This window comes from Loxodonta africana, chromosome 3 (genome assembly GCF_030014295.1).
Source record: "Loxodonta africana isolate mLoxAfr1 chromosome 3, mLoxAfr1.hap2, whole genome shotgun sequence".
Lineage (NCBI taxonomy): Eukaryota > Metazoa > Chordata > Mammalia > Proboscidea > Elephantidae > Loxodonta > Loxodonta africana.
In genome coordinates this window covers 178,281,731-178,307,647 of record NC_087344.1, presented here as the reverse complement: position 1 = coordinate 178,307,647, position 25,917 = coordinate 178,281,731, and the positions used below count along the sequence as shown (strand labels likewise).

General features: G+C 37.7%; 1 protein-coding gene across 3 annotated transcripts in view; it reads right to left on the bottom strand.

Moving 5' to 3' along the window:
• Positions 1-25,917, bottom strand: part of DBT (dihydrolipoamide branched chain transacylase E2) — an 81,852-nt gene that overhangs the window by 24,738 nt on the left and 31,197 nt on the right. For 2 of the 3 annotated variants that reach the window (XM_023547413.2, XM_010589507.3), the window contains exons 4-7: positions 19,558-19,739; positions 6,336-6,457; positions 3,350-3,566; positions 2,312-2,478 (exon numbers count right to left, since the gene is read on the bottom strand). In XM_023547413.2, the coding sequence (XP_023403181.1) occupies positions 2,312-2,478; positions 3,350-3,566; positions 6,336-6,457; positions 19,558-19,739 (688 nt within the window). The remainder of the gene's footprint in view (positions 1-2,311; positions 2,479-3,349; positions 3,567-6,335; positions 6,458-19,557; positions 19,740-25,917) is intronic. The other variant, XM_064282491.1, reaches the window with a different exon arrangement.

Genomic DNA, 25,917 nt, shown 5'->3' with positions numbered 1-25,917 from the left:
CCTATTAATTCCCCAACTCAGCGCAATCAAGCTTCTGTCTCAACAAAATCAGTTTTGGCTAAGGCCACTAATGAGCTCTTAATTATTAATCCAATAGCCTATTGTACCCCTTATCCTATGTGATCTTTGTGATGCGTAAGAGTGCTATCCATTCCCTCTTAAAACTCTTTTCTCCTCTCTTGGTGCGGGAGACTGAATTAATTGTCCCAGTTAGCACCATCTTTCACACCACTCTGTATCCATGGACTTTGGTAGTGCTCTCTCACACTGACTCTGAGCTTAGTCATGTGACTTGCCCTGGCCAATGAGACAAGAGCACACTTCACACAGCAGAGGTTGAAAAAGCACTTGAGCATTGCTGTTTCCTTTCTTCAACCCCTGCCAGAACTCTAAGACCGTGTATGGGCTGGCATGGTGGGGAGATAAGAGAGACATACTGTACTATACCAGTTACTGTTGAGTTAATTCCGACTCATGGTGACCCCGTGTGTTTCAGAATAGAACTGTGCTCCATAGGGTTTTCAAGGCTGTGAGCTTTTGGAAGCAGCTTGCCAGGCCTTTCCTTCCAAGGAACCTCTGAGTGAGTTTGAGCACTTAACTGTTTGCATCACTCAGTGGAACCCATCTTAGTCTAGTATGGCCTTACCAAACCTGCTAGCTTATTGCAGACATATGAATGAGCCCAGCCCAGATCAGCCCTGTTCCCCTGTAGACTCAAGAGAAATAAAAAATGGTGGTTATTTTAAACCATTAAATTTTGGGTAGTTTGTTATATAACAGTAAATACTTTGTTTCTAAGTGACTCTTGGTTTTCCTCCCTTATACCACTGTCCCTCCTCACTCTCTTGGATTGTCTTTGTCAACTCAGCTTCTACCTACTGCTTAAACAAAGGTATGAAGTCCTTGGCCTTCTTTTCTTTTTATTCACACACAATTTGGGTGATCTCATCTACCTGTTTCAATTGCCCTGTCTACACAGACATCTATAGATCACTTATATTTTGAGGCTTACAGATATCTGTTGCATCTCATCTTTATAGAACAACTGCTTACTTGTTAGGCTAGTTGCTAAAAACATGGAGATAAAAGAACAGTTTCTCCCCTCATGAGGCTAAGTGCCCAGTCGAAGGACAATCAAGTAAATATTTGCAGTATACTGTGATAAACTGAAATGGAAAACAAGAGAGTACTTGACCCAAACTGTGACAGCCACAGAAGGCTTCTAGAAGAGGCTAAGCTTGAACTAAATTTATCAAGGTGTTTGATCAAGGTAGCACTCCAGGTGGACAGTATATTCCAGCAACTGAGTAGCTTAATATTACTAAACGAGAGGGAGTGAACATGGAAGAGATAAGGCCAGAGAGGTAGGCAGTAGAGAACTCATGACAATCCTTGTATGCCATACTAAGGAGTTCATAAGCTATCCTGAAGACAATGAATGGGAAATCACTGAAAGGAATCAGGTAATAATATAATAAATTTGATTTATTGAAGATCAGTCTTAGAAAATGGGGACAGCAAGATTTATATGTTATTGCTAGGTGTTGTCAAGTTGATTTTCAACTCATAGTGACCCCATGTGACAGAGGAGAACTGCTCCATAGGGTTTTCTAGGCTGCAGTCTTTACAGGAGGAGATGGCCAGGTCTTTTTTCCCACAGAGCCACTGGATGGGTTAGAATTGCCAACCTTATGGTTAGCAGCCAAGTGCTTAACCATTGTGCCATTAAGGCTCCTTATTTATATGTTAGGGTTACGTCAGGAATTAAAAGATAATGTATATAGCATATTTAGCATATGACCTGGTACATGGCAGCTGCTTCATAAAATGACCATTAATGTGAGCTAGACTCCAAGCTCCTCCTGGTTGGGTGACATGTCTTATTCAACTTTATACCGGTTCCAAGGCCTAGCACTAGAAATGATTCCCAGGAGCCTCAATACAAGTTTGTTGAACAAATGAAAATAAAGACATTTCAGTGTCTGATATGCAAGATCAATACCAAGTCTCATTTAGTTCAAATCAGGACTTTGCTGAAGTGGTCCTTTCAGAATTAAAGAAGGCTTTGCCTAACTTCATCTAACTAATCACTACCCAGCTTAAGAAGGTAAGTAAATAAAAATATGACCCCAAAATTTCAATTTATAAATCCCTATGAAGTAAGAGAACAGTGAGTTTGCACATTTTTCTAACTAATGATATGGTGAGAAGTAATACCTTATTCAAACCCACAGTTAACATGTTGCATATTTGCAAAACAAAATTTTAAAATGTTCTACTCAAGCTTTGTTCGAAATGAATGAAATCTCACCTTTAAGAAGAAGGGCATAAAGGAGAGTTTAATTCCACGAGCAAAAGCAATGGGTTTTAATTCTTCTCGTAACTTAACCAGCTCAGTAAGGTCAACCTCATCACAATACCCAAAGTGAGGAATCTTCAGGGCTGCAGACATGGTCTTGACCATTGCTTTGTGAAAGCCTGGAAAACATTGAATGGTTTGTTTTTAAATTCTCAATGAAATCCTTTTTTACTAAAATAGAAGATTCTCTAATGTGTTTAGGAGTTCCTGGGCGGCACAAAGACTATTAACCAAAAGGTCAGTGGCTGGAACCCACCCAGAGATGCCTTGGAAAAAAACACCTGCTGCCAAGAGGTCACAGCCTTGAAAACGCTATGGAGCTCAGTTCTACTCGCAACACATCGGGGTGCCACGAATCACACCTGACTGAATGGCAACTGGTTTGGTTTTTTTGGTTCTCATGTTGTTTGCTTTCTCAAATAAACTCTTCGTCCTGGAGCTACCATCTTCATTACATTACATAACTTGAAAGCCACTTATTTCACTGCTTGCTGAAATACTGACTGAAGCACCGCCACCCAATTGCAAGTGCAACAAGTAACCCCTTTAAATGCTGTGGTGTATAAAAATTCCCAAGGATACAAGCCATGTATTTGCTGAATGGCTTTCTTAGAAACCCATTCTCCTGGAAGGTAATCATCCTAAGAGTTTATAAATAGCAAATCAGAACTAGTTATTTTGAAAGCTAACTAAAAATAATGAATGTTTAACATATCCCGTGTAAGCTTGCAAACAGGACAATTACCAGTATATAAGTCTATATTCTAAGAAACTTGCTATAGTATTACTCCTCAGAAATTAACAGTATAAATTGAAGCTTTCCTCGAAAAGCTGTTATTTCACTTTTTTTTTTTCAATAGTTATATGCTGAATCTGAATTTTCCCTCAGTAAGAACTGAAAACACTATATTATATACATGGATCTCTTAAAGTAGCTTTCGCCCAAATGAATGTATCATTACTTTACATTACTGTTATTACTATGATTACCTTTTAGGGGTTCTGTTCTGTCTTTGCCTGTGAATACTGGAGGTTTGGATATTGGTATAGGAATACTCCTGTCTTTTGGTTTTGGTGGAGGCAGCATAATTTCAGCTTTTGGTGAAGGAGGTAATATAGCTCCCGTCTGCTTTGCCAAATAGTTGAGAATATCTTCTTTAAGTATTCTGCCATCTTTTCCTGAGCCAACAACTTCACTTAACTTAATCTAAAAAAAGATACATTCCAATGTTAAAGATAAAATTATTTAAAAATAAATACATCATTAAAGTTTCAAAATAGAACTAAATCAATTGAAGGTAAAAAAATGTATCTCTGCCTGAAAAATTGGTACAAAGAAGTAACATAGCTATAAGCTACCACACCGTTGCCGTCGAGTCAATTCCGACTCATAGAGACCCTATAGGACAGAGTAGAACCGGCCCATAGAGTTTCCAAGGAGCACCTGGTGGGTTCCAACTGCTAACCTTTTGCTTAGCAGCTGTAGCTCTTAACCACTATGCCACCAGGGTTTCCGCTATAAGCTACAGCTACCCTTTATAAGTAATAGTTTATTATTTTGTACACACCGTTCACTTGCCCATGTGGCAACTCTAGCGTATCTGTGTTATGTATAAGCCATAACTATCTATAAAAACATATTTTTAAAGTCAGGTGTTTTAAATCTCTCGCATAATTCTTACTTGATATTTTCCATTCTTAAAGCCAAAAACTAAACCCACTGCTGTTGAGTTGATTCCAACTCATAGTGACCCACAGGACATAGCAGAACTACCCCACAGGGTTTCTAAGGAGCGGCTGGAGAATTTGAACTGCCGACTTTTTGGTTAGCAGCCATAGCTCGTTGTAGCTCTTAACCACTTCGCCACCTGGGCTCCATATTAAATAATAGGTGATATAATTTCATTCTAAACTAGCCACTCATGATACTTTTTTGAAGCATGTATAATCTTGCTTTATTCAATCACTTTCTAGGTTTGGTTACAGAGGTAAAATATTCTCACTAAAATTTAATTCTATCTAAATAAAAATAGACACATTAGCTTGGAAGATATCCTTATATATCAAACCCAAAACCCAGTGCCGTCGAGTCGATTCCAACTCATAGCGACCCTACAGGACAGAGTAGAACTGGCCCGTAGAGTTTCCAAGGAGCGCCTGGCAGATTCGAACTGTCAACCTTTTGGTTAGCAGCCGTAGCACTTAACCACTACGTCACCAGGGTTATACATAGCGTGAATTAATTAATTTCTGAGGGTTAAGAAATTAGTGCCTTTCAAAGGATGACTTCAAAATAAAGGACTTTATCACATCAAACACTGAGTTTATAATTTAAATGAACTCTAGGAATTTAAACAAATAATTTTTAATTACAAATAATTGTAAATGCCTTTGTCTTTTAATTTTAAACTCATTTCATAAGCTAAGATGCAGGAAAAGGAAAAATAAGTGATTTATGGTAATAAAATCCACTACTCCATTTTTAGCAATTATTACAGGGATCTTTAGGAAGTAATAGAAAAAAGCCAAATCAAGTATTTCTACAGGTAGTATTTCAAATAATTAAAAAAAAACACTGATAAATGTTTTATAGCTTTCAAAGCAATATCTGAAATTATGATTTCATCTGATGCTCTTAACGACCTAATGCTCTATTATTCTTCTTATTTTCTATTTTGCTAAATGAGTTTCGCATTTGAACACATTTAATGGCTACATACATTTTCATAATAGTTTATAACATAAATTTACCTAAGCACTTCCCTGATTTTGAACATTAACACTCCTTCTAATTTTTGGCTATAAAAAACACAGAACAAAGAACGAATCCTAAGTTATTCCATTTGTAGTTTCCCAGAAGTAGGGTAACTGGCTGAGGGGTATGAACATTTCAATGGCTCTTATTACGTATTTCCAAAATGTAAACTTTATTAGTTTTTTCCTACTGTAATTTCACTTCCCCAAAACAAACAAAAAATATATATACATTATAGGGCACAGCAGAAAGAGCTCAAGCTTTGGAGCCAGACAAACTCGTGTTCAAATGCCCAGTTCAGCTACTTACTTGATTTTAGGCAAGTTATCAAACTCCCTGCCCTTTCTCATCTGTGAAATGGGCATCATACAAACTACCCTGCAGTGTTATTGCAAGGTATCTGGCATAAAAGTGCTCAAATAATGGAGATGATTGTTGAGACAGTATATCATGATTAAGAGCACCAGTTTTGGAATGACATAAACTCACTTCAGAATTCTGACTCCACTACTTATTAGCTGTGTGAGCTTGGACCAGTTACTTAACCTCCTCAAGTCTTAGTTTCTTCATCAACCACTGACAATAACTCCTTATCTCACAGGGCAGTAGTGAAGATTAACAAATAAGATAACATGTAAATACTCACCCCAGAGCCAAAGAGCCACCTTACCAGGAAGGTTGTGTCCCCAACCCCATCAGCCAATGAGGAGCTGAGAGGCACAACCTTGCCTCAAGGCAGTACATCTTCTGGTGCTCTCCATTTCCTTTGAATCAGATAAGCTCCTTGAGACCACATCGTTGCCTTGCCCGGCCCATTCTTTCTCTTCCCTTCCCTAGCCTGCTTCCCTCACTCCCTTAGCAAGTTTTCACGTCCTCAATAAATCAATCACCTGTATCCAAATTCCTGCCTCAAGTTCTGCTTCCTGAGCATCTAAGACACTAGTATACACCAGTCCGCAGAAAATGGTAGCTCTTACTATTGTTAGGCTCTAAGAATAATAAAACCACATTGCTCAATGATTTTAAGTAATGAATTCACAATTTCTTCTCATTTCTCGAGAATACTTCTATGTAATTATCACTTTTCAGTAACAGATATTTTCAGGTTCTCTTTAATTGCAACTTGAACCATTTCATCATGGGATAATTGGCTAGTTTTTTGGAGACACAAATGTATGCTTTATATGCCATCCACACTTAAAATATATTAAGGAAATTTACATTGTTTTCCATGGCAAGGCGGCGAACTGCAGGAGTTGCCAGTGTTTTCTGGCCTTTTATCTCTTGGTGTGTGTGCTCATCGTGGGACACAGCAGGAGTTTCAACAACATCTTCTTCTGAATCTGGTAACAAGGTAAAATTTTACTTTAGTGGAAGGCATGAAAACAAATAATAATAATTCTAAAAGGCTTAAAAAAAACTTATAAATCTAAATATATTCAAGTTTATAGTCAAAATGCAAAAATAATAGATGGGCGATATCAGAAAGGGAAAACACACAATTATCCTAATGGTGGGGGCTGGGGGGCTGAGGGGGTGGTACTATAACCAACAGGCTAGAAATGAGGGCCACTGTACCCCGGTGGCGCAGTGGTTAAGAGTTTGGCTACTAACCAAAAGGTCAGCAGTTTGAATCCGCCAGCTGCTCCCTGGAAACCCTACGGGGCAGTTCTACTCCATTGTACAGGGTCACTATGAGTCGGAATCGACTCGAAGCCAATGGGTTTGGTTTTGGTACTATTAGTAGTTAATGTTAATGATGATTATTTCCTGGTACTGATACCTGGCAATGATTAATGATTATTATTACCTAATGTTTTCTGCTCATTTGTATTAAAATCATATAGCAGCTCCAAGTTAAAAAGTTTCTTCCATATATTTTAAAACACATTGCATATTAAACATTTTCCTAATACATTCCTCTTGTTTACATCTATAAATAGCACAAAATAAGACTCAAATGTGAAGCAAATGATATGAAAGATTCAAGTAGCATCTCTGGCAATCTTAAACACTCTCCACAGATTGCGTGCAACACCTAAAATTTCTCTCCGCTTTGAATGCTGTCTAAGGAATGCTACAGAAGATTTCATTTTTGTGGCTAATGCTAATTTGGTTGTTCTATTCTCTTAACTCTAAAGAATTTATATATAACAGGCCACTAGCATGTATTTTTGTAAGCAAAAACAAATTGTGTTTGAGAACATTTAATTGTCAAAGTCTGCTGTCAGGAAGTCAATGCACTATAGCGGAATCTCTGTGAGAACTGGTAAGTTAGAGACTCCCCCCTCCCCTGCAAAAAAACCCAAACCCATTGCCATCGAGTTGATCCCAACTCATAGTGACCCTATAGGACAGTGGAGAATTGCCTCATAGGATTTCCAAGGCTGTAAATCTTTACAGAAGCAGACTGCCACATCTTTCTCCCGCAGGCTGGTGGGTTCAAACTACCAACATTTCAGTTAGCAGCTGAGAGCTTTAGGACTGCGTCAGCAGGGCTCCCTAAATTAAAGACAACTTCTGAAAATCAACAAGCAACTGAGTTTGTTCTGGCATTCAGTTCTAAGAAAATAAACATGCTCCTCTCTGCAACTATGGAAAGACAGTTCATTCATTCCTCCTCATCAGGCAATGAATTAGCCCAACAGAGCTCTCAAAATTCTCCTAACATTGAGGAAGGGATTAATAAAAAAGAGAGAGAAAAAAAACAAACCTGTATTAAACAACTGCTATTAAGCAACTGTTATGTGTCAAACAGTATGTTACATGTGCCATGTCTTAATTTAATCTTCATTCCAACTGTGTAAATAGGTATTATCCCCATTTTATGGATAAGGAAAGTGAGGCTTGGAAGATAAAGGGATTGGACCAAGGTCATACACTTAAACTGGAGAGGTGGGATTCAAACCTAGGGCTGACTCAGTCTGTGTAGTTCATAGCCTTAGTAAATTTTCTTTTTGGTCAAGTTAGCTAGAATATAACTCCTGTAGTTCAAAGTACAATTCTGTCAGACTTTGAGAATCTCTGTGTATTCTCTGTATCTGTTAAAGTTTTTAGATATGAATATACTATTTTATAGAATGAGACTAGTAAGAAAGATTAGCATTAGGGACTAATATTCAAAAGAAAATCAAAGGATTTAATTTTAGGAACTTCAAATGCCAATTTGAATAATGGATATTTGCTAAAATAAGAGAAAAGTACATATATCCAAATAAATACCAAAATTATTACATATTTCCAAAAGACCAAGTAATTTACTGAAACTTTTTTTTCTTTGTACTGTCTTTTAGAATTGGGTATGAGTGATAACACAAATCTGTTTGTGAGAACTCACTCAACATTACATATAACTTATAACAATCACATGAGCCCTAGCGGTGCGACAGTTATAGCGTTTGCTAACCAGAAGGTCAGCAGTTCGAATCCACTAGCCATTCCTTGGAAATACTATAGGGCAGTTCTATTCTGTCCTATGGGGGTCACTACGAGTTAGAATCAACTCGATGGCAACAGGTAGGATAGTCACACACCATATTTTTACATTAATAACGTATGCCCTCTACTTTGTTTGCCAGTCGCTCCCCCACTCCTTGAGGTATTTTCCTAAGCACAATATGCTCACTTTCTTACAGCAACATGTAAAAAAAATTGGAATAGCTGTGCTTATGATAAAAGTACTTTGCAGAAAGAGGGAGCAATTGGCAAATGTAGAAGGCGTGTGTTATTTGTCTAAAAATGTGATAGTTCTAGAAAGAAAGCTCTCTTAACCAAGTAATAAAATACCATCTTACCACATAGCACTTTAAATACTTTTCAAAGTGTTTTCAAGTATATTTTCTCACTTGACTATCACAGCAATGTTACGAACACACAGGACAGATTTCTCAATTTTACCAATGTAGAAACAGGTGGAGTTAAGACTGAACTCAAATTTCACGACTCTCTCAACTGATGTGATTTTCACAGTTCTAGCACTTTTTTTTTTTAGCACTACACTCTAATACACAGGCTGTTACTTCTTGATGATTGATCTTCAGTAGGGAACTGAGAGTATAGTTTAAAAAGCTTTAATTAAATTTTCAGAAACAGCAATAAAACTCTGCTAAGTAAGTACTGGAAACCCTGGTGGTGTAGTGGTTAAGTGCTATGGCTGCTAACCAAGAGGTCTGCAGTTCGAATCCACCAGGCGCTCCTTGGAAACTCTATCGGGCAGCTGTACCCTGTCCTGTAGGGTTGCTATGAGTTGGAATCACCGTGACGGCAGTGGGTTTTTTGGTCTATGTAAGTACTTTTTCTGATGAAGCCTGTTGATTTAGCACTGTTGTAATTCTCTGAGTGAGGCAAATTTACCATATTATTTCACATTGAGTCAATAAAAATAATAAAACTGCAAAAGTACAATATTAAGTATTAAAAAAACTTTTTAAGAACTACATTAAGTGGTTCAATTAGTTCACGTAATCAGAGGAAATTCTTTCGGGGAAAATGTTTTAAAATACTAATGCATTCAAGGGTGTTTGAAAACAGTTTGCTTTCTTAAAAAGCTTTAAATTTTCCTCCTGCAAAACTGCTTAAGAAGCCCTTTCTTTATAGATCGCAGAAATGTAAACTCTCGTCCCTGTCCAAATGATCATAAATTGAGAATTAATGACATCCAAACTGAAGAGATTTCAATGCATTTTCTTTTTCACTTTAAGTTACTGATACAGCCCATTCAGTCATTCAACCTACATTTGGCTGTACAAAATGAACAGTTATAACTGCCATTTACCGAACCCAGGCATTATACAATGCAGTTTATGTTACTGAGTGTGACTTGATTAAAGAATAATAGTACATTGAGGGAGGAATTTTGTGCCAAAGAGTTTTAATTCTAAAATACTTTGTATCGATCCTGATAAGCATGTCAATATTATAAGCTCTACGGGACACCTAAATTGTGTTGCTATAGAAGAATTTTATTAGTATAGATATACAGTGTTAGAAAGCCAGTCCCCTGATACCAATCCTCTCTGAATTCAATTTTCAGTTTAACAAGGTGATGAGGAGCATGGGCTTTAGAATTAGATAGAGCTGAGGTCAAATCCTAGCTCCACCACTTACTAGGTATGTGACCATAAACCAAAAAATCAAATCGGTTGCCTTTAGTTGATTCTGACTCATAGCAACCCTATAGGACAGAAGAGTAGAACCGCCCACAGGTTTTCCACGGCTGTAATCTTTATGGGAGCAGACTGCCACATATTTCACGCTTGGATTAACCTCTCTGAGTTGTCAATGCTACATAATAATCTATATGACTAAGAGAATGTGTACATAACATTAATACAGAGAAAGCACTCAATACACAAAAAAAGTTGATGTTACAGGGTAAGTGCAATATAATGCATAATTAGTTTCATAAAGTATTCTACTACAGCTTATGTCCCTCTCTCTCGTCCCTTAATAAATGGCATGGTGCCAAGAATCCTCAATCAAGTATAGTAATTCTCCACTTATCTGATGGTCAAACATCCTGTCCTAGTCATCTAGTGCTGCTATAACAAAAATACCAAAAGTGGATGGTTTTAAGAAAGGGAAGTCTATTTCCTCACGGTAAAGTAGGCTACAAGTCCAGGGGAAGGCTTCTCTCTCTGTAGGCCTTCTGATCAATCTTCCCCCAGACTAGGAGCATCTCCGCACAGGGGCCCCAGGTCCAAAGGACATGCTCTGCTCGTGGAACTGCGCTGTTGGTGGTATAAGGTCCCCTGTCTCTCTGCTCGCTTCTCTCTTTTATATCTCAAGAGATTGCCTCAAAACAAAATCCAATCTTGTAGATTGAGTCCTGCCTCACTAACACAACTGCCACCCATCCTCCCTCATTAACAACCTAGAGGCAGTATTTACAACATACAGGAAAATCATACAATATCGGGAATCATGGCCCAGCCAAATTGATACACACATTTTTGGGGGACATAATTCAATCCATGATATTCTACCCTTTGGCCCCCCAAAATCACATCCTTGCAACATGCAAAATATATTCACCCCATCATATCATAGCAAAAGTCTTAACTCCAAGTCCAGAATCCAAAAATTTTACTTCATCTGTGAAATCTAGAATACAAATTATCTACTTCCAAAGGTACGGTGGCAGAACAGGCACAAGCTAGACATTTCCATTACAAATGAGGGAAACTGGAGGAAAAGAAAGGATAACAGCACCAAGCAAGTCAGCAGAACACATTACATTAGCCCTCAAGGCTTTCAAAATAATCCTCTGTTCTCTGAGACAGTTTACACAATGGCCCTGCCCTCTAGACTCTAGGTATGGGCCACACTCTCTGGATTCTGAGTGGAGGCCCCTCAGCTCACTTGCTCCGTGGGTCTGCAAGCCTAGCTCCACCAGTAAGTGCCCGGAGGCACCCTACTCCACCAGGAAGCCTCCTACACACAGGCACTCAGCTCTCTTGCTCCATTGATCGGCTCCAGCACCATCTCACGCTGGTCTCCTGGTTCTGCTGCTGCCGGTTCTCTGAAGCTGCTGTTCCTCTGCTCCTGCAGGTCCTAACCAGAATTGTCTTTGACATCCATAATTCCACCAAAAGTCTCTTCAAGGCACCCTAGTTTTTACTATTAGGCACTTTAAAACTCTTCGATCCTCTATCCATTCAGTTTCAAAACTGCTTCCGCATTTTTAGGTATCTGTCTGAGCAGCATCCCACTCTCGGTACCAAATTCTGTCTTAGTTATCTAGTGCTGCTATAACAGAAATACCACAAGGATGGCTTTAACAAAGAGAAACTTATTTTCTCATAGTCTAGTAGGGTAGAAGTTCAAATTTAGGGTGTCAACTCCAGGGAAGGCTTTCTCTCTCTGTTGGCTCTGGAGGAAGGTTCTTCTCATCAATCTTGCCCCCCACTAGGAGCTTCCCATACAGGAACCCTGGGTCCAAAAGATGCACTCTGCTCCTGGCACTGCTTTCTTGACGGTATGAGGTCCCCCACTCTCTGTGCATTTCTCTTTCCTTTTATCTCTTGAGAGATAAAAAGTGGTGCAAGCCACACCCCAGGGAAACTCCCTTTACATTGGATCAGGGATGTGACCTGGGTAAGGGTGTTCCATCCCACCCTAATTCTCTTTAACATAATGTAATCTTGCCTCATGAACCACAGGCAGAGATTAGGATTTACAACATATAGGAAAATTATATCAATCACAAAATGGAGGACAAACACACAATACTGGGAATCATGGCCTAACCAAGTTGACAGATATTTTGGGGGACACAATTCAATCCATGACACCCTAAAAAATAGTTTTGAAAACAGTTTTGGTACAAAATGCTTTAGTTGTTTAGAAAAAACAAGGAATCGTCTTACTTTGTTAAATAAATAGGGGCTAGAATGCATTTCTCATCTAAGATTGCTGTGAAGAGAACTTATTGCAATACACTGTACACTGAGTTTATGGCAGACAATGCATTGAGTCATGGAATAGCTTGATAATATTAAGTAACTGGATTTCAAATTTTAATGTATTTTTTAACAGTACACGCCTTTAAGATGTCACAGGTACAAGTTCGCATAAGTGAGCCCTGTAAGCACTTTTCAAACAGAAGTCTGTTAACAATCAAAATACACAAATACAGCTTCGCTCATCACAGTTATCACAACGCTCCAGCCCTGAAAAGCGACTGCAACACAACATTACAAAAGACAGTGCCATGGCAAATCATTTAAGAAACATATTAGGAGACAAGATTTAATGTCCAATACTACTACTGTCTAGTCTTGATCTTTTACACCCTTGATGGTTCTATGCTATAATTGTTTTCCATTGGTAAAATGGAAATTATGTATCTTATGAGTCCCTGGGTAGGGCAAACACTTAACACACTCTGCTACTAACCAAAGCTTTAGAGGTTTGAGTCTACCTAGAGGTGCCTCAGAAGAGAAGCCTGGCAATCTACTTTCAAAATTTCAGTCACTGAAAACCCTATGGAGCACAGTTCTACTCTGACACACATGGGGTCGCCATGAGTCACAACCGACTGCAGAGCAGCTGGTTTTACACTTTTAAAAGACTGTTAAATCCGCTGCCATCTAGCTGATTCCAACTCATGATGACCCCATGTGATACACAGTAGAACTGCTCCAAGGGTTTTCTTGGCTGTAATCTTTACAGAAGCAGATTACCAGGTCTTTATTACATGGCACCTCTGGGTAGGTTCAAACTTCCAACATTTAGGTTAGGAGATAAGTGCAAACCATTTCTGCCACCCATGGACCTTAAAAGACTATTACAGTATAATTAGTTCTACTAGTACTAAACAGGAACAATATAAACAAATTCATTATTACTACACTTTTGTGTCCAAGTCAAAGTACACAAAATATTTAAAAACCTTTTCTATTTCTGGAATTAAAATATGACATATATAAATCTCTTGGTAAATTGAATCTGCTCAGCTTTTATAAGCCTGCTTATTTGATAAGGAGATTTATGCTGCCTAGCTTATTCGTACAGTAAAAAAATCTAATAAAATTACAAGAAAATATAAAGTAAAAAGATATACATGCAAAATAAAGCTAGCATGCAAGACAATTATTTAAAATACATTCTTAATGGCAAACAAAATAGAAGAGCTAGCAAGTGATTAGTTATCTACATGGAATATTATCAGAGAATTTTTACCTCTAAAGATAACCCATCCAATTCTATCAATTTTGTTCTAAGAACTTTACTGAAGTATAATCAATATACGATAAACTGCACATACATAAAATATGTAATTTGATAAGCTTTGAAATACATATATACCCACAAATCATCACTACAATCAAGATAATGAACATTAATCTGCTTTCTGTCACTATCGATTAGTTTGCATTTTCTACATTTTTATGCAAATGGAATCATATAGTTTGTGCTCTTTTTTGTCTGGCTTCTTTCACTCAGTATATTCTTCCATGTAGTAGCACATATCAGTAGTTCATTCCTTTTTACTGCTGAGTAATATATGGTTATAGCACAATTTGTTAACCCATAAACCTGTTTATGGGCACTTGGGTTGTTTCGAGTTTATGTAAAGTACAAATAAAACTGCTAGAAAGATTCATGAAAAAGTCCTTGCATGGGCACATGTTTTCCTCTCTTGGGTAAATGGCTGAGTCATGGGGTAGGTATATATTTAACTTTTTAAGAAATTGCCAAACTGTTTTCCAAAGTGGTTGCAGTATTTTACATACCCACCAGCAGCATGTGGTAATATGGAGTAGCTCTCTATCCTTACCAATACTTGGTAGATGAGTTTTTTTCAGACATTCTAACAGGTGTACAGTGGTATCATATCCTCACCAATACACAGTATGGTCAGTCCTTCTAATTGCAGACCTCTTGAGAAGTGTGTGGAGTCCTGATGGGGCAATGGTTAAGGCAGTTCAATTCACCAGCCACTCCTTGGAAACCCTATGGGGCAGTTCTCTGTCCTATAGGATCGCTATGAGTTGGAATTGACTCGCCAGCAATGGTTTTTTTTTTAGGAGGTGTGTACAGGTATCTCACTGTGCCAACCCTGTTTATTTTAAGGTAAATAAAGCTAAGTCCAGAGAGTTTAAGTGATCTGTTCATGGTCACAATTCTATGACTTCGAATCAATCCAGTTCTCTTTAATGAGGTTACGGGAGACATCTTTCATCTCAGAGAAATAATGTAAAGATACTGAGGCTTGGGAGGGGATAAGGATATATGACTTCTAAAACATACTTTAACAAATAGCATATCGCACATTCTCTATTATTGAAAAGGGGTGCTTTAAAACTAGAAAGAGGAAGTGAGATATTTCAATATACATATCTTCACCTTTTTCTTTCCTCTAAATCTTTTTACAGGACACAGTGAGAAGCTTACATTGGTTTTCCTGGTAGGAAGAAATCAGTTAAGGAGTTCTAAGAATAACTAACCTCTATTTTTTTTTTTTTTTTTAATCAGAGGAAGGAGAGAAAAACTGTTCTGAGCTCTCACTACCAGCTGGAGATTTACCTAGTTAATTTTACCATAGCTAGTTAATTTGATATTAATTTGTTTTTAAATTTTAAAGAGCAAAGCCAGTTACTAAATAGCAAATAAAGTATTTGCTATTTAGGCTAATTTGTGATAGATAATTCATTGCAACCAAAGCAAGAGAATGTTATTTTCTCCCTATCGCCTGAGTCAGGGAAACATTCTCATACAACACAGTCTTACTAACACATATATTCCAAAAACTTAAAACACACTTAGTTTTTTCGCTCCCTTTTGCAAAAGAGTGACAACCATACTGTTAACACCTTAAAAATGGAAAGATGAAGACACAGGTTCAATTATTTGCCCCAGGAAACAAACGCAGTTTGTACAAAACTTGGACTAGAACCTAGATCTCTTGAATTTCAATCGAGAGATCTTTCACTCTAGATGCCAATCAATACAGTATTGGTTTAAACTTGGGGGTTACTCCTCATGTTATATCATTGTTGAAAATTTTACTAGGAAAGTGAAATACCTTCTAGCATTAAATCGACCTCAGTTAAGGACCAACGAGCTAGCAGAGGCGGTACCTACATTACAAATAGACTGGTAGTCAAAAAAAAAAAAGAAGAGTGGCTTTGACTCATTCAGATCTCCATGCTGAGCTTTAGGTAGAGAGAGCAAGAAAGAATAGATACACAGCTTCAACTGCTAAATTCCTGAATGCCAAGGGGAAAAAAAGCCCTAGCTAATTTACGTAAAAGTGCCCTGGTGACGCAGTGATTAAGTGCTTAGCAGCTAACCGAAAGGTTGGCGGTTTGAACCTACTGGCTCTCTGGGAGAAAGATGTGGCAGTCCACTTCCATCTAAGATTCATCTATTGGTCCCATCCCGTCCAGAGCAAAGGAGAATGAAGAAAAACAAAGACACAAGCAAAACACTAGTCTAAAGGACTAATGAACCACATGAATTACAGCCTCCACCAGCCTGAGCCCAGGAGAACTAGATGGTGCCCCGCTACAACCACCGACCGCTCAGACAGGATCACAATAGAGGGTCCCAGACAGAGCAGGAGAAAAATGTAGAACAAATTTCAAATTCACAAAAAAAGACCAGACTTACTGGTCTGGTGGAGACTGGAGGAACCCCCGAGACTATGGCCCCCAGATACCCTGCTAACTCAAACCTGTAGCAACTCCCAAAGTCCATCTTTCAGTCAAAGATTAGACAGGCCTCTAAAACAAACAATAACACACATGAGGAACGTGCTTCTTAGTTCAATCAAGTACACGAGACCAAATGGGCAACACCTACTCAAAAGTAAGCACGAGAAGGCAGGAGGGACATGAAAACAGGACAAATGGACACAGAAAACCCAGGTGGAAAGGGAAAGGGGGAGAGTGCTGACACATTGTGGGGATTGCAACCAATGTCACAAAACAATTTGTGTATAAATTTTTTAATGAGAAACTAATTTGTGCTGTAAACTTTCACCTAAAGCACAATAAAATAAAAAAAATGTATTTCACTGATCAAAATAATTCTGTGTTTATTTCAGGCAATTTTTAAATGTGAATTCTTAATTTGTGAATATTCCTAAATTATACCTTTCAAAAAAGTTTTGGATTCAAGATAATAGGAAGTACCCCTAGTGCCCAGATTATGGTCTCTTATCCATCCCACAACAAAAGGAATGAGAGCCCCTGAAGAAATGGCTGATTTCAGGTCTGGGGGGTGGGGAAGAGAATACAAGGTGAGTCCTGGAATATCTTCTTATGCCAAAAAGCAAGGAAGCTTTTAAAAATTAATGGGGCTTTGTAAAAAAAACACAGGGGCCAGCTTGAGTGGGCCATGACTATAACTGTTTGAATGTCAAAAAGAATTGTGATCATAGTGGATAAAACACATTGAACCAATTAAAATACATGCACACACAGGCACAAAGAGAATGCTGGAAATACTAATATTGATACCAGATTTTTCATGGCTATTAAAGCAACTTCTTCCTTCAAGAAGTGGTAAAGGGAAAGAAGTAAGCATTTATTCTGTCTTTCTAAGTGGCAGAGTAATTAAGAGCTTGGCTGGTAACCAAAATGTCAGCAGTTCAAATCCACCAGCCACTCGTTGGAAACTCTATGGGGCAGTTCTACTCTGTCCTATTGGGTCACTATGAGTCAGAATTGACGGCAACAGGTTTCCTTTGGTTTTGGTTAATAATGAGTTAATGAGAGAAAAACTTTACAGAAGAATATTAAAGCAATGACAGAATTTGAAAATCATCATTCCACAATCACTAAAGCAATTATCGATTCAGGCAAGGATTCTCAAATGATATTATAAGCTACATATACAGTATCAAGGAGCCCTGGTGGCACAGTGGTTAAGCACTCAGCTGTTAACCGAGAGGTCACTGGTTCGAACCCACCAGCTGCTCCTTGGAAACCCTAGGGGGCAGTTCTACTCTGTCTTATAGGATTGTTATGAGTTAGAATCAACTCGATGGCAATGGGTTTGGTTTTGGGTTTTATTCTGTGTCAAACATCACATAGAGTGAACTTTCAGGTTGTAAAGGAAAAAACATAACAACTGTACAATGGAGGGATTAGGCTGTATACAGCAGGTTATCCAGATGTCTTATGTGTCCTGATGTAAAGCAATACCTAGTACACAACTTCACCCATGATGTATCCTAGCCAAAATATTTAACTTAAATCCAGCCTTTAAATTTACTTTCGGTTAATAGGAAACATTAAGACCAAAGAAACAAGTTAAACATCACGAAAAAGAAACAAGACAAATCCAGAAGATGTGACAGTGTGCAAAACAAATGGCACAACTTCAACAAGTCACTACTTTGAAACATTGTCGGGGAGGATGAGCAAGGTTAAAAAACGACTAAAGGAGTATAATACCCAGGTACAACGTATGGTCCCGCACTGGATCCTACTTTGAACAAACCACCTGAAGTTTCAAAGACAGATTGGGGAGCAACTGAGGAAACTTAAGTATGATCTGGCTATTGGATAAAATGAAAATGTTGCCATGAAAATATTTAGATCATTAAGCAAACAGACTAGAATATAGCATGTATAATATGACAATATTTTGTAACAAATACCTATATGTATGCCTATGTACCTGGTGGTGCAGTGGTGAAGAGCTATGCCTGCTAACCAAAAAGTTGGCAGTTTGAATCCACCAGCCACTCCTTGGAGACCCTATGGGACAGTTATACTATGTCTTACAGGGTCGCTATGAGTTGGAATTGACTCGACGGCAACGGGTATACTTATGTGCCTAAATAAATGTCTGGAATGATATACACTAATGTGTTAAGGGTAGTGATTTCTAAGTGCTGAGAATATGTTTTATTTCCTTATTTTTGTTTTTCTGTATTTTCTACAGAATGCATATGTCCTGTTTCTGTAATAATAAAAATTAAATAAATAGGAAGGCTTCAATAAGCCATTTTTCAGCTTTTGAAGGCAACTTAACAAAGCGGAAAATACTCTGGACAAAGACTGAGGACATCCAAGTTCTTATTTTGGCACTCTGAATGACCACTGGGCAAATCACCCAGCCTTTCGAGGTTCGGTTTAGTTTCCTCATCTGTTAAACTAGAATATTTCACAGTTAAGAATAAATTAATAGGTGTAAAACATTTTACAAATTCTAAAACATGATTCTGGAAAAAAAAAAAGTGATTGTAATATTATTATTATACAAACTGCAGAACTAACGATACTAGAGTGAGCCAGCACTCTAACTCAAAGGTAGCGGATTACACTGCTACCCTGATAAAATGCTGGCCTGGAAGTCACATCACAGAACCTGCGCTCTCCCAACCCCAGATATCAAAGTTGTTTCCCAATGACAGAACTCTGGTATATCACAACAATGCCAGAAGGAACATCGAGGTAGAGAGCCAGCTGTTTGCCACTACCCAGACAGCTGTTTTAGTTTACCTCTATAACATACTCATAATAAACTCCCTTTTATGAGGACATCCACTGCTTGTCTCACCAATACTGCTTCTGCAGAAAGCTGGTCTCTTCACTTTTCATTCAGATTTTCCTTCTTTTCTCTTCTCAAGATGGAATTTGGCTTTCATAACCATCACCAATGAGAGTGCTTTTGTTTTTGGTATTAGTGAGCAATATTCAGGAGTTGAAACTTTAATTCCTGAGAGAGCTTGATTCTATGAATACTTGAGGTTTTCACAAAGGAGACCTCCAGATAAGCAGAGTGTTACTGTACATGTTTTTAACATGCTAACTGGTCAAAAGATAATCATGCATCATAAATGATCTTTTCTATTTTCCTGGTTCGGGCTTTTAAAAACTCAACTCAAATCCTGCAAGTTATTAAAAGTAAACATCACTTTTGAAACTCAAAGACAAAAGGACAGCAGTAATCAATTTGGGAAAACAGGTGAACACATTTACAGTACCTTTTAAAGCCTCCGTTTCTATGTCTACTAATGGCTTCCCCACATAGGCAATCTCATCTAGATTATAATAGAGTTTTTTAATGACTCCATCATAACGACTAGTGATGGTAACCGAAGCTTTATCACTTTGAACTTCACAGATGCTATCAAACTGAGACACTGTATCTCCTTCTTTTACATACCTAAAGGAAAAAGACATAAGATACTTTTTCATGAAAAATTATAAGTACAGACCATCCTAACAATGTAAATGCCATATTGAGTTAGATCAATATCCATCTAAACCAGCATTTAGCCCCAGAAAGTTCACCAAAGAATGTTACATAGATTGTGATAGCTTCCACAGTCTCTTTGGACGTACCTCCAAGATATACTAAATTTTTTTTTACAAATCCACAGCTCTATAACCCAGTATTTTAATTAAACTTTCAGATTTTCTCCCTGACCCATTTTTTTGGGGGGGGGGGGGAGAGATTCTAAACATTATTTGTAAGTGGTATTTTCTTTATTGTCTTTTACTGGCCTTTTTCAAACTTTAAGAAATGCCCATTATTTCTAGAATTGAGTAAAAATTTGATGTTCGAACTCCTGAGGGAGCAGGAGATCAGTGGGATGCAGACCCCAAATTCGCATAAAAAGACCATACTTAATGGTCTGACTGCGACTAGAGGAATCCCGGCGGCAATGCTCCCCAGACCTTCTGTTGGCACAGGACAGGAACCATCCCTGAAGACAACTCATCAGACATGAAAGGGACTGGTCAGCGGGGGGGGGGAGAGAGATGCTGATGAAGAGTGAGCTAATTAAATCAGATGGACACTTGAGAGTGTGTTGGCAACTCTTGACTGGAGGGGGGATGGGAAGATAGAGAGAGAGGGAAGCTGGCAAAATTGACTGAAAGGGCTGACTCAATAGGGGGAGAGCAAGTGGGAGAAGGGAGTAAGATGTATGTAAACTTACATGTGACACACTGATTGGATTTGTAAATGTTCACTTGAAGCTTAATAAATGTTAATTAAAAAAAAAAATTTGATGTTCCCAATCCACATCCTCTATGATTTCACAAATTTTAGATGTGAGTTTTTTCAGTCTTTCTTTCTAGAATTATTTTTGTCTGTCCTCATACATCAGCCCCTGAACCCATTAATCACTTTAGGTATGCTTTACAAGGCTCTCCTAGATATCCTTAGCAAATAGAACTAGAGGAATGACCAGGCCTGAAATACTACACATAATTTCAATTCTAATACTATTCTTGATGTGTCTAACACACAGATATCAATTTTTCATTAAGATAATTTTCAGTAATTCTTACTTCTATATTCCTCAGTTCTCAGTGAATGATAAAATATTACCAATGACATAGAAACTAGGTTTAAAAGCACATCTAGCGGACTTTCCCTTCTGGAATGGCAGAGTAAGGACCTCCAAAAATCTGTTCCTTTATAAAAGCCATGAGTAAACTGACAAAAGTTGTCAAAAATCAACTTTTTTTCAGAATTCTGGGAATTAAAACAAGGCCTGCAATAATCTGAGAAGAATTTATTCAAGAAATACAACTAAACCTCATTAAAAAGAGCAAGCTTTGTGTTTTAACCCTCCCTATTCCCTCCCCCAAAGGAGCCTGGGTGGTGCCATGGTTATGCTCTCAGCTGCTAAGAAGTCCACAGTTCAAACCCACCAACCGCTCCACATGGAGCAGTTCTACTCTGTTTATGAGTTAATATGAATCGGAATCAACTCTGTGGCAATGGGCTTATTCCCACCCCCTTTCCTCAACTCAGCAGCAGCCTTGAAAACCAGGCAGTCTCGCAACCACATTAGCTGGGAAATCTGGCATTTATATAGGTTGAAGCCCTGATAGTGTAGTGGCTAAGTGTCCACCTGCTAACCAAAAGCTCAGCAGTTTGAATCCACCAGCTCCTCCTTGGAAACACTGTGGGGTGATTCTACCCTGTTCTATAGGGTTGCTATGAATTATTTCTTTTGGTTCCTGGAAAGAGCAGATGGGATTTGGAGCTTCTAAAAAACAGCCCCTCCTCAGAGATCTATCATTATATGATTTGTCTGGCAGTTCCCTGGAAAAAATCTGATTCACAGGGCTTGTCTTTATTTGACCTGACAGAGAGCTCCCTCTTCCCAAAAAGCCCTGTCCCCACAGCATTTACTGAAAAAACTCAGCAGCAATTTTTTAAAGTCACAGCTGTCTGAGATAGCAAAATGAGTTGAGGCAAACATGAGGATAGTAGAAAAAAATCTTAAAAGGAAGATCTGGGTAATGAGATGTCCATTGCTGTTTCTGTTTTGTGCCCTCCAGTCAATTCCAACTCACTGCAACCCTGTAAGAGAATAGAACTGCCCCACAGGATTTCCTGGCTATAATCCTTAAGCTGGGTTCAAACTGTTCAGTCTTTCAGTTAGCAGACAAGTGCTTAACCATTGTACCACCAGGGCTCCTTTGAAATGTCCACAGGCATCCATAGATGTCCATAGCTTTGAAAAGCTCTGACATAGTCCAAGCAATCTGTAAGGCCACATAAACATACAGGGTTGTGCACATGCCCTGGAAAAGACCTGAAAGAACCCTAATCTTTTATTTTTGGTTGACCCTAAGGCCCTGTGTAATCAAGATGTAAAGCCTAAGGTACGGGATTGAAGGCATGCCCAACATGTATACAGAACCACTTGGCAAAGGGTCAAGGACTTACTTGACCAAAATATTTAAGGATATCTCTGTCCAATCTTTAGTGGACTAATAAGCTAAGAAAGCAGACACTTCAGTGACCATATACAAAAGGGAATACAGACTATGTAAAAGTAGTCCAGGAAACTCACTAAACAAGCAAACAGAAATAAGAGCAGCCAAAATATCAACAAGAAAAAACTCTGGGAGGGAAGGAATCTGATTTCCAGAGTTGCCACATTATATTACTTAAAATGTCCAGTTTCCAACAAAAATTTACAAGATGTACAAAGAAACAAGAAAGTATGGCCGATACACAGGAAAAAAAATAGTTAATAGAAATTATCCCTGTAGAAGCCCAGATGTTGGACTTACTAGACAAAGACTTCGGATCAACTATTACAGTGAAACCTGTGAGAGCTGGAACAAAAAACAATTGCCTTGTTCTTCCAGGTCTTGCAAGTTTTCTGCCTTTGACAGGTACAGTCTTACCACTTTCCTATTGCTCCCCATTACTGGAAAATATTTGAGTTTTCCTTCTCTGACAAGTTTCCACCTACACAGCTTTCAGCTTTCTCAGGCTTACTATACAAATATATTCACAGAACTAAGGGAAACCATGTCTAAAGAATTAAAGAAAAGTATAAAAATGATGTCTCAGCAAAGAGAATATCAATAAAGAGATAGAAATATAAACAAATTGTAGAATTAAAAACTACAATAACTAAAATGAAAAATTCACTGGAGGGACTCAACACCAGATTCTAGCTGGTAGAAAAAAAAATCAGTGAACTAGAAGATAGGTCAACTGAGATTATTCAGTCTGAGGAACAAAAGGAAAAAAGAATAAACAAAGAACAGAACCTCAGAGACCTGTGGGACACCATGAAGTGCATTAAAACACAACAACAACAAAAAACCCATTGCCATCAGTAGATTCCAACTCATAGCAACCCTATAGGACAGAGTAGAACTGCCCCATAGGATTTCCAAGGAATGGCTGGAGGATTCGAGCTGCTGACCTTTTGGTTAGTAGCTGAGCTCGTAACCACGTCGCCAAGCGTACTAACATATGCATAATGGAAAACCCAGAAGGAGAGGAGAGAAAGGGGCAGAAAGAATATGAACAGCTAATGGCCAAAAACCTGCCAAATTTGATGAAAAACATTAACATACACATCCAGCCAGCTTAAGGAATTCCAAGTAGGAGAAACTCAGAGATCCACCCTAGCCACATCATAATCAGTCTGCTGAAAGACAAAGACAAAGGGAGAATCTTAAATGCATCAGACAAAAACAACTCATAACATACAAGGGATCCTCAATAAGATTAAAGAGCTGACTTCACATCAGAAACAAGGGAGGCCAGAAGGCAGTGGAATGACATTCAACATGCAAAAAGAAAAATACTGTCAGCCAAGAACTCTATAACCAGTAAAATTATCCTTCAAAAATGAAAAAGAAATTAACAGATTTCCAGATAAACTAAAGTTGAGAGAATTCTTTACTAGCAGACCCAGCTTATAAGAAATACTAAAAGGAGTCCTTCAGAACAAATGAAAGGACACTAGACAGTAACTTAAACCTACGCAAAGAATTAAAGAAGGCCAGCAAAGGTAACGACAAGGCAAATTTAGAAAAGACAGTGTAAATGTATTTTGTTTGTAACTCTTTTTTTTTAATTCTATCTGATTTATAAAATAATTGTATAAAGCAATGATTATAAAACTATGTTGATGGGCTTATAATGTTTACATGTAAAGTATATATGACAATAATACCAAAAGAGGGGAAGGGAATGGAGCTATATTAGAACAAAGTTCTTGTATACTGAAATTAATCAGATATACAGTGTTTTAGGTTAAGATGTTAGCTGTAATCCTCAGGGCAATCACTAAGAAAATATCTCAAAAAGTATAGAAAAAGAAACAACAAGGGAATTAAACGGCACACAAGAAAATATCATTTAACATAAAAAAAAGGCAGTAATGAAAGAATACAGGACCAAAAAGCATATAAAACATACGGAAAAGAAACAGCAAATGGTAGGCTACCTTATCAATAACTACATTAAATTTAAATGAAATACTCCAATCAAAAGGCAGTGATTGGCAGAATAAATTTGAAAAAAAAAAGGGATCCAACTATAAGTTGTCTACAAGATCAACACTTTAGATTCAAAGACACAAATAGGTTGAAAGTAAAAGGATGAAAAAGGCATACCATGTAAACAGTAACCAAAAGAAAGATGGAGTGGCTATACTAATATCAGACAAAAAAAGACTAGACTTTAAAACAAAGTACATATAGAATCCAAATCTTTGTTTTAGAACTTTGTCAAAGGCCTTTTAAAATTTATTTTTAAAATATTTTTATTCATTATCCATACATTTGCTCCCACAAATTCTAAGAACGAATGAGTTATTATTGCCCTTTATAAAAAACCGTATCACCTTCTATTAAGTTATATTTCCTTACATGTTTCTATTCTCAGGTTCCATTCTGTAGGACAGAACCCTGCTTTTTAGCATTTTACCAAGTACGATATCTATATACATGTGTGTGTATTCACACTGAGTTAAGATTTATACCTACTAAGTTAGAGAAAAAACACACAGAATTCAAGACACAGCTCTTAGTATTTCTTAAAGAACTTCTGAAAAACTTTAATCAAATGATTTGTTTCTTACTTAAAAAACTATTAGATTTCATACGAAATGAAATGATTTCCTCCTGCAAGAACTTTAAACCTCATACTAAGTATACTGGTCCAGAGAGTTAATAAGAGGAAGAAATAAAAAAATGTTAAAAAATAATAAAATTAAAAACCTAGAAAGAATATTCTTGGTCTTAGAAAGAGGGTACAATTAACATAAATGTACATAGTACTAGATATTAAAGGTATTTTCTATACATTACATTATTTGATTCTTTCAACAATTCCTGTGAGATGGCAGAGCGTCTCATTGTACACATTTTCATTTTACCCTTGTTTTACACATTAAGTGGTAGAGGATCACGAGAAACCAAGAAAATCACAAGTAACAGGACTAATAAGTTTCAGAGTCAGGTTCCTCTGATTTGAATTTCAGGAAAAGAATGTTCAGGTGACTGAGTCAAATTCTTAAAAGGATTTTTAACAATATAAAACTGTGGTGGAAGAGAATCTATTTACTCATCTTAACTGCTACTTCTTACAAACATCTAAAAATTAGTTCAGTTCCTAGAGGTGCTTCTATTTTTCCAGAGGAAAAAGAAAGAAGAAAATGGGTACAAGAATGACTAAGGCAGTAGAGGGCTTTTTATTTTTTGTTTTAGGCCCTTTCTTGGTATAATTTTTTAAACGTTTCAAAAAAATACAGGCAAATTGGGTCAGGTAATGGTGAGTCAAAAGTACTGCTATTTTTGCTGAGGTCATGTTTGGTACAGTGAGGAAAGACTGCGTGCGACTTTTAAAACAGTTCAGAAAGAAACCGTAGATTCGTACACTCCGCCAAAAGCCCAGTGCCGTCGAGTCTATTCCGACTCATAGCGACCCTATAGGACAGACTAGAACTGCCCCACAGAGTTTCCAAGGAGCGCCTGGCAGATTTGAACTGCCAACCCTTTGGTTAGCAACAGTAGCACTTAACCACGATTTGTACACTATGTGTCTTTAAAAAAACACGGTCTTGTAT